Source organism: Ovis aries, chromosome X, assembly GCF_016772045.2.
Source record: "Ovis aries strain OAR_USU_Benz2616 breed Rambouillet chromosome X, ARS-UI_Ramb_v3.0, whole genome shotgun sequence".
In the NCBI taxonomy this organism is placed as follows: domain Eukaryota; kingdom Metazoa; phylum Chordata; class Mammalia; order Artiodactyla; family Bovidae; genus Ovis; species Ovis aries.
The window spans coordinates 54,724,794-54,739,642 of NC_056080.1; the positions used below are offsets into that span (position 1 = coordinate 54,724,794).

The 14,849-nt window shown below is 38.4% G+C and overlaps 1 protein-coding gene across 1 annotated transcript; it reads right to left on the reverse strand.

Annotated features, from left to right (window-relative positions):
* Window positions 1–312: 312 nt before the first annotated feature.
* On the reverse strand, window positions 313–1,593 carry LOC101123606 (V-type proton ATPase subunit D-like). The gene is made up of 2 exons (XM_015104758.4): window positions 1,467–1,593; window positions 313–878 (listed from the first exon to the last, which is right to left on the reverse strand). The coding sequence occupies exons 1-2, from the start codon at window positions 1,591–1,593 to the stop codon at window positions 313–315; spliced, it is 693 nt and encodes a 230-aa protein (XP_014960244.2).
* Between the last annotated feature and the right edge of the window lie 13,256 nt (window positions 1,594–14,849).

A 14,849-nucleotide genomic window follows, 5' to 3' on the forward strand; every position in this document is an offset into this window, starting at 1 on the left:
TAACAGATGTATAACTGAAGTAGGGTGACAGTTCTGCAGCATAAATTCTACAGGTTTTGGGACAGGTTCTACAAATTTCATTGGTGATTAATTGTTGCTTAATTATGATTCTGAAAAGGTAGATCCCATAAACAGACATCCAGGGAAATTTTACAACTGGTGAAATTCTTAAGCCAAAAAAAAAAAAATAGCCACACATAACAAACCTACACACCATGAATTAAAATGGTGACATGTTAGGCCTTCTGAAAGAACCAGAGCAGGAAAGCTTATTCAAACAGAAAATCTTCATCCTTCTCTTCAGCCAGGAGATCAGCAGGCTCTATCACCTCTCTGGCTGCCCTCCAAGTCCTTATCAGACTTTTCCTTGAGAATCTTCTTCTTCTCCTGTATTTTCCTTAACATGTAGAACTCCTCTTGCTCTGTCTCATCCAGCTCTGTGATGTTATAAGCAAGGGTATGTTCAATCTGGGGAATGATGACATGTTCGATAGCATTTATGCGCCTGTCAGTTATCTTAATAGCTTCGTCCAAAGTAACAAAGGAAGTCTGCAGTGAAGCCAGTCCCACCAGTAGTTCCACTGCTTTGGAATAATTCCTCTTCAGTTTAGCCAACTGTTCCCCACCTCCAGCTAAACCAGTCAGTTCATAATTGTCAGTTCCTTCATGATAATGTTCAAATACTGGCAATGTAACACCTGCTACATTATCTTTCTTTGCTCTAATCTTCACTTGGGCCTTATTTACATTTTGGATAACTGTGGTGCTGAAGTCCCCTGCTGTGAACTTGGCCTCAGCAAGTGAAAAAGCAGCTTCTCTCATCACTTCACTCATCAACATTTTAGTCTCTATTATCTTCTTAAGGATCTGTTGAAATCAAAGAGTTAGTTCAGTTCAGTTCAGTTCAGTCGCTCAGTCATGTCCGACTCTGCGACCCCATGAATTGCAGCACACCAGGCCTTCCTGTTCATCACCATCTCCCGGAATTCACTCAGACTCACGTCCATCGAGTCCGTGATGCCATCCAGCCATCTCATCCTCGGTCATCCCCTTCTCCTCCTGCCCACAATCCCTCCCAGCATCAGAGTCTTTTCCAATGAGTCAACTATTCTCATGAGGTGGCCAAAGTACTGGAGCTTCAGCTTCAGCATCATTCCTTCCAAAGAAATCCCAGGGTTGATCTCCTTCAGAATGGATTGGTTGGATCTCCTTGCAGTCCAAGGGACTCTCAAGAGTCTTCTCCAACACCACAGTTCAAAAGCATCAATTCTTCGGCGCTCAGCCTTCTTCACAGTCCAACTCTCACATCCATACATGACCACAGGAAAAACCATAGCCTTGACTAGGTGGACCTTAGTCAGCAAAGTAATGTCTCTGCTTTTGGATATACTATCTAGGTTGGTCATAACTTTTCTTCCAAGGAGTAAGCGTCTTTTAATTTCATGGCTGCAGTCACCATCTGCAGTGAAGCGTTAAGGCATCAGATTTCTTCTTCAGGAGGTTTTGACCTGTCTGTGCACCTTTTAACTGAGCCTTCATGATGGTCTGTGCCATTCGTGAGTGAAAGATTTCAATTTGGTCTTTGCCCAACATTCTGGTGATGGCTGTTCGGCTTGGGTCCCTGGCCGGGCAACTGTGACTGCAACAACTCAGCCACGGAGTCTTTCTCTACCTGGAAAGCATTCTTTGTATTTTGTAGTTGAAGACTCCCTTTGCCCACCTAGGAACACTGATAGATCTGACAGCACTGGAAGTGGGGAAACCCACTATCACAAGAAGCAAAATTCAGGAAATATAAGTAGTGTGCTCCTTATATAAAATATCCTGAAAAAGACAAATTATTAGAGAAGAAAGCAGTTTTGCCTGGGATTGGAGATGGGAGCAGGGCCTGACTACAAAGGGATTCAAGAAATTAGGACTGGGGGATGGTGGTAAATATTCAAAAACAGGATTTGGTGGTGGCCGCATAACACTATGAATGTGCTAAAAACACTGAAAGGCAATACAGTATTGTAAAGTAAAAAAATAAAAAATAAAGAGCAAAACAAAAAAAAAAGAAATGCAAGGGCAAAAAAAATAGCTGAATTTTATGGTATGTAAATTATACTTCAATAAAACTTTTTAAAAACTCACAGCTAACTAAAACCAGAAAGAACTTCTTTAACCTAATGACAAGCATCTATAGATATAATCACATTTAATATAAAAGATTGAATACTTTTCCCTTAAGACCATGGAAAAGACAAGCATCCTTATTTTCACCACTCATATTTATTACCATATTGGAAGCCCTAACTGGTGTGATAATGCAGGAAAAAATAAAAGGTATACGGAATATAAAGGATGAAACAAAATTATCTCTGTTCAAAGATAACATGATTTTCTACACAGAAAATTTCATGGAATTTACAAAAAAGCTAGCAGAATGAATATATGAGTTTAACAAGGTCTCTAGGCGCTCAGCTGGTGAATCTGCCCTCAATGCAGGAGACCCTGGTTCGATTCCTGGGTCAGGAAGATCCCCTGGAGAAGGGATAGGCTACCTACTCCAGTATTCTTGGGCTTCCCTGGTGGCTCAGATGGTAAAGAATCCACCTGCAATTTAGGAGACCTGGGTTCGATCCCTGGGTTGGGAATTCCCAAAACCCTGGAGGAGGGCATGGCAACCCACTCCAGTATTCTTGCCTGGAGAATGCCCATGGACAGAAGAGCTTGGCAGGCTACAGTCCATGGGGTTGCAAAGAATCAGACACGACTGAGTGACTAAGCACAGCACAGCACAGCAATGAACAACCAGAAGTCAAATGTTTCTTAAAAGACAGTATAATTTAAAATTGTACCAGAAAAATGAAATAGGTAAAAAAAGAAACTAACAAAATATGTTTAGTATATGTACACTGAAAGCTACAAAACATTTAAGAAAAATATCAAATAAAAACTAAATAAATGGATATATGAACCATATCCATGGATTGGAAAGCTCAATATTGTTAAGAGGTCAATTCTCCCCCAAAATTGTTCTATGGATTCATTGCAAACCAAATTAAAATCCCAATGGGATTTTTTCTAGATATTAACAATATGATTCTTAAATTCATATCAAAGAGTAAGGAAACAAAAATAGTCAAAACAAATATTTTAAAGTAATTAACCTCCAATCAAAATAAGTAAATTTATATTTAGAAAAATAAAATTAAAAACAAATTTAAAAAGCAAAGTTGAAGAACTCACAAAATCTTGTTTTAAGTATTAACTATTAAGCTATGGTAATGAAAACAGTGTGGTATTTGGAGGAATCAGTCTATCCAATGTGAAGGCTAACTATATACCCATAAAATCAAGGTAATTATTGTATTGGCACATATATAGCTCAATGGAACAAAATACCAAAACTAGAAATAGTTTAATACAAATAGAGTCAACTTATGTTTCACAAAGATACAAAGGCAATTTCATGGAAAAAGATAGTCATTTTGACAAATGGTGCTGGAACATTTGGATATCCACATATTAAAAAAAGAACCTTGATCTGTACCTCACACTTTATATAAACATGAACTCAAATGGATCATAAACCTGAAATTTTAATGTAAAATTATGACTCTTAAAAGAAAAAAAGGAGAGAAAATTTTTGTGACATTTGATTAGACCAAGGGGTTCAGTTCAGTCGCTCAGTCGTGTCCGACTCTTTGCGACCCCATGAATTGCAGCACGCCAGGCCTCCCTGTCCATCACCAACTCCCAGAGTTCACTCAGACTCACGTCCATCAAGTTAGTGATGCCATCCAGCCATCTCATCCTCGGTCGTCCCCTTTTCCTCCTGCCCCCAATCCCTCCCAGCATCAGAGTCTTTTCCAATGAGACAACTCTTCACATGAGGTGGCCAAAGTACTGGAGCTTCAGCTTCAGCATCATTCCTTCCAAAGAAATCCCAGGGTTGATCTCCTTCAGAATGGACTGGTTGGATCTCCTTGCAGTCCAAGGGGCTCTCAAGAGTCTTCTCCAACACCACAGTTCAAAAGCATCAATTCTTCAGTGCTCAGCCTTCTTCACAGTCCAACTCTCACATCCATACATGACCACAGGAAAAACCATAGCCTTGACTAGACAGTCCTTAGCTGGCAAAGTAATGTCTCTGCTTTTGAATATGCTATCTAGGTTGGTCATAACTTTTCTTCCAAGGAGCAAGCGTTTTTTAATTTCATGGCTGCAATCACCATCTCAAGTGATTTTGGAGCCCCCCAAAATACAGTCTGACACTGTTTCCACTGTTTCCCCATCTATTTCCCATGAAGTGATGGGACCAGGTGCCATGATCTTCATTTTCTGAATGTTGAGCTTTAAGCCAACTTTTTCACTCTCCTCTTTCACTTTCATCAAGAGGCCTTTTAGTTTCTCTTCACTTTCTGCCATAAGGGTGGTATCATCTGCATATCTGAGGTGATTGATATTTCTCCTGGCAATCTTGATTCCAGCTTGTGTTTCTTCCAGACCAGCATTTCTCATGATGTACTCTGCATATAAGTTAAATAAGCAGGGTGACAATATACAGCCTTGATGTACTCCTTTTCCTATTGGGAAACAGTCCTGTTGTTCCATGTCCAGTTCTAACTGTTGCTTCCTGACCTGCATACAGATTTCTCAGGAGGCAGGTCAGGGGGTCTGGTATTCCCATCTCTCTCAGAATTTTCCATAGTTTGTTGTGATCCACACAGTCAAAGGCTTTGGCATAGTCAATAAAGCAGAAATAGATGTTTTTCTGGAACTCTCTTGCTGTTTCCATGATCCAGTGGATGTTGACAATTTGATCTCTGGTTCCTCTGCCTTTTCTAAAACCAGCTTGAACATCAGGGAGTTCACGGTTCACATATTCTTGAAGCCTGGCTTGGAGAATTTTGAGCATTACTTTACTAGCCTGTGAGATGAATGTAATTGTGCAGTAGTTTGAGCATTCTTTGGCATTGCCTTTCTTTGGAATTGGAATGAAAACTGACCTTTTCCAGTCCTGTGGCCACTGCTGAGTTTTCCAAATTTGCTGGCATATTGAGTGAAGCACTTTCACAGCATCATCTTTCAGGATTTGAAATAGCTCCACTGGAATTCCATCACCTCCACTAGCTTTGTTCATAGTGATGCTTTCCAAGGCCCACTTCACTTCACATTCCAGGATGTCTGGCTCTAGATGAGGGATCACACCATCGTGATTATCCAGGTCGTGAAGATCTTTTTTGTACAGTTCTTCTGTGTATTCTTGCCACTTCTTCTTAATATCTTCTGCTTCTGTTAGGTCCATACCATTTCTGTCCTTTATCGAGCCCATCTTTGCATGAAATGTTCCCTTGGTATCTCTGATTTTCTTGAAGAGATCTCTAGTCTTTCCCATTCTGTTCTTTTCCTCTATTTCTTTGCATTGATCACTGAAGAAGGCTTTCTTATCTCTCCTTGCTATTCTTTGAAACTCTGCATTTAGATGCTTATATCTTTTCTTATCTCCTTTGCTTTTCGCTTCTCTTCTTTTCACAGCTATTTGTAAGGCCTCCTCAGACAGCCTTTTTGCTTTTTTGCATTTCTTTTCCATGGGGATGGTCTTGATCCCTGTCTCCTGTACAATGTCACGAACCTCATTCCATAGTTCATCAGGCACTCTATCTATCAGATCTAGGCCCTTAAATCTATTTCTCACTTCCACTGTATAATCATAAGGGATTTGATTTAGGTCGTACCTGAATGGTCTAGTGGTTTTCCCTACTTTCTTCAATTTAAGTCTGAATTTAGTAATAAGGAGTTCATGATATGAGCCACAGTCAGCTCCTGGTCTTGTTTTTGTTGACTGTATAGAGCTTCCCCATCTTTGGCTGCAAAGAATATAATCAATCTGATTTCAGTGCTGACCATCTGGTGATGTCCATGTGTAGAGTCTCCTCTTGTGTTGTTGGAAGAGGGTGTTTGCTATGACCAGTGCATTTTCTTGGCACAACTCTATTAGTCTTTGCCCTGCTTCATTCCGCATTCCAAAGCCAAATTTGCCTGTTACTCCAGGTGTTTCTTGACTTCCTACTTTTGCATTCCAGTCCCCTATAATGAAAAGGACATCTTTTTGTGGTGTTAGTTCTAAAAGGTCTTGTAGATCTTCATAGAACTGTTCAACTTCAGCTTCTTCAGCGTTACTGGTTGGGGCATAGACTTGGATTATTGTGATATTGAATGGTTTGCCTTGGAGACGAACAGAGAACATTCTGTTGTTTTTGAGATTGCATCCAAGTACTGCATTTTGAACTCTTTTGTTGACCTTGATGGCTACTCCATTTCTTCTGAAGGATTCCTGCCCGCAGTAGTAGATATAATGGTCATCTGAGTTAAATTCACCCATTCCAGTCCATTTTAGTTCGCTGATTCCTAGAATGTAGATGTTCACTCTTGCCATCTCTTGTCTGACCACTTCCAATTTGCCTTGATTCATGGACCTGACATTCCAGGTTCCTATGCAATATTGCTCTTTACAGCATCGGACTTTGTTTCTATCACCAGTCACATCCACAGCTGGGTATTGTTTTTGCTTTGGCTCCATCCCTTCTTTCTTTCTGGAGTTATTTCTCCACTTATATACCACACCAAAAGCACATGCTATTAATGAAAAAATTGATGAGCTGGAACTTATCAAAATTAAAAACTTCTGCTCTGTAAAGAACACTGTTAAGAGAATAAAAAGACAAGCCACAGAAAATATTTGTAAAACTGATATCTGGGAAAAGACTTTTATCCAAAATATATTAGGAATTCTTAAAACTCACTAATAAAACAGCACAATTTAAAAATGGACAGAACACCAAATAGCTCACCGAAGAAGATATACAGATGGCTAATAAGCATATGAAAAGATGCTCAAATGATATGTTTGTCAGGAAATTGCCAATTAAAACAACAATGAGATATAACTACATGCCTATTAGAATAGATATAATCCCTGATAATACCAATTGCTAGTGAGGACAAGGAGCAAAATGTGCTCTCTCGTTAATTGCTGGTGCAAATGTAAAATGGTACTCAGCCACTTTGGATGACACTTTGGCAGTTTCTTACAATGTTAAACTTAGTCTGATCACACAGTTCAGCAATCTTGTTCCTAAATATTTACCCAACTGATTTGAGAATTTATGTCCACACAAAATCCTGCATGCAAATGTTTATAGCAGCTTTATACATAATTTCAAAAATTGTTAGCAACTAAGATGTCCTTCAAGGTAAATGGATAAACAAAGTGCAGTACATCCCTACTATAGAACACTATTCAGCAATTAAAAGGATTAAGCTATTAACTTATACAATGGCATGGATGAATCTTAAATGCATATTGCTAAGTGAAAAACTCAGAGAAAGCTATTAGTCTATTTATATGACATTCTGAAAACATGAAGACTATAGAGATTGAAAACAGATTAGTGTGCCAGGGGTTTAGGGAGGAACAAAGATTGACTAGGTGAATCACAAAGGATATATTAGGGCCATGAAACTATGCTATATAATACTGTACTGGTAGATACACTGCCCATTTGACAAAATCTATACCTTACAAAATAAAGAGTAAACCTGAATGTATGCAAATTAAAAAATCAACTAGGAAATTGGGACTCTCAGGATGGAATGTAGACTGTGACAAAATTATACTGTTACCAAAGTATGACACAACCTCACTGAAGGGGATGGGGAAAGGATGTTCTAACCTAAGAAACTGAAAATTACTAGACTACACACTGTAGGACTAGTGATAAAAGTAACTTTACATAAGCACTTTACCACAGGTTGTTTTTCACAAGGGTACAGGCTAACAATTCTAAAACCACATGTATACCAGAATTTCAATAAATAAACGGACAGCAGACAATGTAAGCCAGGTTTCTTACTGTTGGAATAGGAGGTTATAGATAAACAAGAGAGAAAGGCTAAAATGAACCATGTAGTACTCTGTTAATATCAGAGACATCAGTATAAACTCATGTTTAACTTAATATAGACACTGACATAGAAATCACTGTTGTTCAGTCACTCAGTCACGTCCCATTCTGTGATCCCATGGACTGCAGCACGCCAGGCTTCCCTGTCCATCATGATCTCCTGGCGTTTGCTCAAACTCATGTCCGTTGAGTCGGTGATGCCATCCCACCATCTCATCCTCTATCGTCCCCTTCTCCTCCCACCTTCAATCTTTCCCTGCTTCAGGGTCTTTTCCAATGAGTCAGCTATTTGCATCAGATGGCTAAAGTATTGGAGTTTCAGCTTCAACATCAAGACTTCCAATGAATATTCAGGGTTGATTTCCTTTAGGATTGACTGATTTGATCTCCTTGCATTCCAAGGGACTCCAAAGAGTCTTCACCAACACCAGTTTGAAAGCATCAATTCTTTGGCATTCTGCCATTTTTATGCTCCAACTCTCATATCCGTACATGACTACTGAAAAAAACCATAGCTTTGATTGTACAGACCTTTGTCAGCAAAGTAGTCTCTGCTTTTTAATACGCTGTCTAGGTTTGGTTTATTATAGCTTTTCGTCTAAAGAACAAGCATCTTTTGCTTGCTCCTTGGAAGAAAAATCATTGTAGAAATATGTGTGTACATAGGTTTGTCTACATACATATATTCCCCAGCTCTGTCCACTGAAAAGGCCTAGAAACAATGATACCCTGGTAGCAACGAGTACACCCAGCACCCAGATCTTGGTTTTTAATACCATTTTCCAGTAAAAGAAACAAAGGATATTTGCAGAAATGGATGATTCTAGGACAGGCATCTTGGAGTACCAGAAAGTAAGTCCTCAAAAAAGCCACAGTGATGGAGGTATATCAAAGGGACATAAGTATCAAATGAAAGAGCTCCCAAAGGCCAAAGCTGGAACAATTTGAGCAACAAAATAAAATAGATTATCTTTCTATATAATAATTATGTATTTTTATATAATTTTATAAATAAAATAGATTATATATTTTGGATTATAACCCAAAGTACAAAATCAATATCCATAAATCCATACTGATATAAGTGATTGAATAAACAAATAAATGGGAAGAAGACAAATGTTCCATGCCTAAGAATTCAAAATAATTTTTGTAGCTACTCTGCCCCCAAGGAAAAGGTACGTAACTCCCCTCTCTAAGTATGGGCTGTGTATCATGACTTCCAAAGACTATGGTACAGAAAAGAGGAAAAAATTAACTTTACAGTGGAGAAACCTGACAAACACTACCTCAGTCAGGTAATCAAGGTTGACATCAAATGCTGTATGTCATGTTTACACTATTTACCTTTGGTAAGATTTTATGAGAAAGACACTTTATCTCTGTGGTCTCCCTCCAAAAACCAATAATTCCTGCAAAATTATAAGAAAAACATCAGACAAATCCTAGGTGAGAAAGATCTAAAATATCTGACCAGTAATCTTTCAAATTCTCAAGATCAAAAAAAAGGAAAATCTGAGAAACTGTCACAACTAAGAGGAACCTATAGAGAAACGACATCTAAATGAAATGTGGTATCCTAAATGTCATCATGGAACAAAAAAGAATATTAGGTAAAAACTAAGGGAATCTGAACAAAGTAATAACTTTATTTAATAATACTGTGTCACCACTGGATCATTAATTGTAACAAATGTTCCTTACTAACAGTATGTCAATACTAGGGGAAACTGGGTATGGGATATATGAGAACTATGTACTATCTTGGCATTTTCTATGAAGGTGCTTAGCAAAGTGAAAAAGAGTCTCAATATAAATAGTTACTAGGGAAATGAAAATTAAAACCACATTGAGATACCTCTATACACCTATCAGAAAGGCTAATTTAAAAAAAAATCTAACATTATCAAGTGCTGTCAAGGACCAAAGTAACTGGAACTATTATACGTTGTTAGTGGGAATGAAAAATGGTACAGTAACTTTGAAAAAAATGAACAAAGCTAGTGGAGGTGATGGAATTCCAGTGGAGCTATTTCAAATCCTGAAAGATGATGCTGTGAAAGTGCTTCACTCAATATGCCAGCAAATTTGGAAAACTCAGCAGTGGCCACAAGACTGGAAAAGATCAGTTTTCATTCCAATCCCAAAGAAAGGCAATGCCAAAGAATGCTCAAGCTACTGCACAATTGCACTCATCTCACATGCTAGTAAAGTAATGCTCAAAATTCTCCAAGCCAGGCTTCAGCAATACGTGAACTGTGAACTCCCTGATGTTCAAGCTGGTTTTAGAAAAAGGGGAGGAACCAGAGATCAAATTGCCAACATCTGCTGGATCATAGAAAAAGCAAGAGTTCCAGAAAAAATCTCTTTCTGCTTTATTGACTATGCCAAAGCCTTTGACTGTGTGGATCACAATAAACTGTGGAAAGAGATGGGAATACCAGACCACCTGACCTGGCTCTTGAGAAACCTGTATGCAGATCAGGAAGCAAAAGTCAGAACTGGACATGGAACAACAGACTGGTTTCAAATAGGAAAAGGAGTATACGAAGGCTGTATACGTCACCCTGCTTATTTAACTTATATGCAGAGTACATCATGAGAAACGCTGGGCTGGAAGAAACACAAGCTGGAATCAAGATTGCCAGGAGAAATATCAATAACCTCAGATATGCAGATGACACCACCCTTATGGCAGAAAATGAAGAGGAACTAAAAAGCCTCTTGATGAAATTGAAAGAGGAGAGTGAAAAAGTTGGCTTAAAGCTCAACATTCAGAAAACGAAGATCATGGCATCTGGTCCCATCACTTCATGGGAAATAGATGGGGAAACAGTGGAAACAGTGTCAGACTATATTTTTGGAGGGCTCCAAAATCACTGCAGATGGTGATTGCAGCCATGAAATTAAAAGACGCTTACTCTTTGGAAGAAAAGTTATGACCAACCTAGATAGCATATTCAAAAGCAGAGACATTACTTTGCCGACTAGGGTCCATCTAGTCAAGGCTATGGTTTTTCCTGTGGTCATGTATGGATGTGAGAGTTGAACTGTGAAGAAGGCTGAGCGCCGAAGAATTGATGCTTTTGAACTGTGGTGTTGGAGAAGACTCTTGAGAGTCCCTTGGACTGCAAGGAGATCCAACCAATCCATTCTGAAGGAGATCAGCCCTGGGATTTCTTTGGAAGGAATGATGCTGAAGCTGAAGCTCCAGTACTTTGGCCACCTCATGCGAAGAGTTGACTCATTGGAAAAGACCCTGATGCTGGGAGGGATTGGGGGCAGGAGGAGAAGGGGACGACAGAGGATGAGATGGCTGAATGGCATCACTGACTCGATGGACATGAATCTGAGTGAACTCCGGGAGAAGGTGATGGACAGGGAGGCCTGGTGTGCTGTGATTCATGGGGTTGCAGAGTCAGACACAACTGAGCGACTGAACTGAACTAAATTGAACTTTGAAAAACAATTTGGCAATTTCTTTTAAACACACACTTACCACAAAACCCACAAACACCACTTCTGGACAACAGCCTAAGTGAAATGAAAACTTATGGTCACACAAAAATTTGTATATAAATATTTGTGTAGATTTATTCTTAATTTCCAAAACTAGAAACAACTTAACTATTTCTCAAACAATAAATGGATTAACAGTAGCACATCAATATAATGGAATATCATTCATTAATAAAAAGGGAACTATTGATACATAAAAGAAACCAGACTTACAAGGCTACATAGGATGCCATATATATATATAAATAAAATGTTCTGGAAAAGGCACAACAATAAGACTGGAGAATGTATCCATTAGTGACAGATGTTAAGGGTTGGTGAGGAAGTTTTAATTACAAAAGAGAAGTTTAAAGATATTTTGGGGGGTAAAGGAATTGCTCTGTGTGTTCACTGTGGTGATGGTTAGACAATATTATGCATTTGTCTAAATTCATAACTGAACACCAAAAAGAGAAACATTAACATATCTACATTTAAAATAAAACCTAAAACTAAAATTAGAGTTGGCCCTCTGTATCCACAGTTCCCCATCCACAGATTCATCCAATCATGGATTGTGTACTATTGTTATTTTTGTCTGCTTGTTTGTTCCTTTTTATTAAAGTATAGTTGATTTACAATATTAGTCTCAAGTCTACAGCATAGTAATTTATTATTTTGCAGATTATACTCTATTATGGGTTATTACAAGTTAATATCTATAACTATTTGTGCTATACAGTATATCATTGTTGCTTATCTATTTTATACACAGTAGTTTTATCTGTTAATACCTTATACCTAATTTACCCTTCCTCCTTTCCCTCTCCCCTTTGGTACAAGTTTGTTTTCTGTTATCTGTGAGCCTTTATCTGTTTTGTATATACATTCATTTATATTATTTTTTAGATTCCACATAAAAGTAATATCATACAGTATTTGTCTTTGTCTGACATTTCATTGAGTATAGTATCCGCTAGGTACATTTATATTGCTACAAGTGTTACAATTTCATTCTTTTTATTGCTGAGTAATATTCCATTGTATATATATATAGCACATCTCTTAAGCCAATTGGCTATTGATGGGCACTTGGATTGCTTCCATATCTGGGCTATTTTAAATAGTGCTGCTATGAACACTGGAGTGCATTTATCTTTTTAAGTTAATGTTTTTGGCTTTTCTGAATATATACCCAGGAGTGGAATTGTTCGATCATATGGTAGTTCTATTTTTGGATTTTAGAGGAAACTCCAACTTTTTTTCATAGTGGTAGCACCAATTTACATTCCCACCAATACTGTTCAAGAGATCCCTTTTTTTCCCACATTCTTTACAACACTTGTTATTTGTGGACTTCTTTTTTTCCATTTTAAAAGATTAATTTATTTTTTACTGAAGGAAAATTGCTTTACAGAATTTTTCTGTTTTCTGTCAAACCTCAACATGAATCAGCCATAGGTATACATATGTCCTCTCCTTTTTGAAACTCCCTCCCATCTCTCTCCCCATCCCACCCCTCTAGGTTGATATAGAGCCCCTGTTTGAGTTTCCTGAGCCATACAGCAAATTCCCATTGGCTATCTATTTTACATACGATAATTTAAGTTTCCATGTTACTCTTTCCATACATCTCACCCTCCTGTCCCCTCTCCCCATGTTCATAAGTCTATCCTCTATGTCTGTTTCTCCATTGTTGCCCTGTAAATAAATTCTTCAGTACCATTTTTCTAGTCCATATATATGTGTTAGAATACAGCATTTATCTTTCTCTTTCTGACTCACTTCACTCTGTATAATAGGTTCTAGATTCATCCACCTCATTAGAATGGACTCAAAGGCGTTCGTTTTTATGGCTGAGTAATATTTCATTCTGTATATATACCACTACTTCTTTATCCATTCATTTGTCGATGGACATCTAGGTGGCTTCCATGTTCTAGCTATTGTAAATAATGCTGCAATGAACAGTGGGATACATGTGTCTCAATTTTGGTTTTCCTCAGGGTATATGCTTAGGAGTGGGATTGCTAAATCATATGGTGGTTTTATTCCTAGTTTTTTAGGGAATCCCCATACTGTCTTCCATAGTGGCTGTATCAATTTACATTCCCACCAACATTTCAAGAGTGTTTCCTTTTCTCCACACCCTTTCCAGCATTTATTGTTTGTAGACTTTTTGATAATGGCCATTCTGATCGGTGTGAGGTGATATCTCATTGTAGTTTTGACTTGCATTCCATTCTCACAGATGTGGGTTGGTACCTCATTGTTTTGATTTGCTTTTCTTTAGTGATTTCTTTTTAACATTGAGTTTTATGAGCTGTGTGTATATTCTGAATATTAACTCATTGTTAGTCAAGATACTTGCAAATATTTTCCCCCATTTCGGTAGGTTGTTGTTTTATTTTGTTGATGGTTTCCTTTGCTGTGCAAAAGCTTTTAAGTTAATTAGGCTTCATTTACTTATTTTTTTCTTTTACCCATTTTGCCTAGGAGGCCAAAAAAAATCATTATGATTTATGTCAAACAGTGGTCTACCCAGGTTCTCTTCTAGGAGTTTTATGCATTTTGTTATATTTAGTTCTTTAAACAATTTTGAGTTTGTTTTTATATATGGTATGAAATAACATCCTAATCTCATTGTTCTACATATGTTCAGTTCAGTTCAGTTCAGTTCAGTCGCTCAGTCATGTCCGAATCTTTGCAACCCCATGAATCGCAGCACGCCAGGCCTCCCTGTTCATCACCATCTCCCGGAGTTCACTCAGACTCACGCCCATCAAGTCACTGATGACATCCAGCCATTTCATCCTCTGTCGTCCCCTTCTCCTCCTGCCCCCAATCCCTCCCAGCATCAGGGTATTTTCCAATGAGTCAACTCTTTGCATGAGGTGGCCAAAGTATTGGTGTTTCAGCCTTGGCATCAGTCCTTGCAATGAATACCCAGGACTGATCTCCTTTAGGATGGACAGATTGGATCTCCTTGCAGTCCAAGGGACTCTCAAGAGTCTTCTCCAACACCACAGTTCAAAAGCATCAATTCTTCGGCTCTCAGCTTTCTTCACAGTCCAACTCTCACATCCATGCATGACCACAGGAAAAACCATAGCCTTGACTAGACAGTCCTTAGTTGGCAAAGTAATGTCTCTGCTTTTGAATATGCTACCTAGGTTGGTCATAACTTTCCTTCCAAGGAGTAAGCGTCTTTTAATTTCATGGCTGCAATCACCATCTGCAGTGATTTTGGAGCCCCCCCCCCCCCAGAATAAAATCTGACAGTGTTTGCACTGTTTCCTCATCTATTTCCCATGAAGTGATGGGACCAGATGCCATGATCTTAGTTTTCTGAATGTTGAGCTTTAAGCCAACTTTTCACTCTCCACTTTCACTTTCATC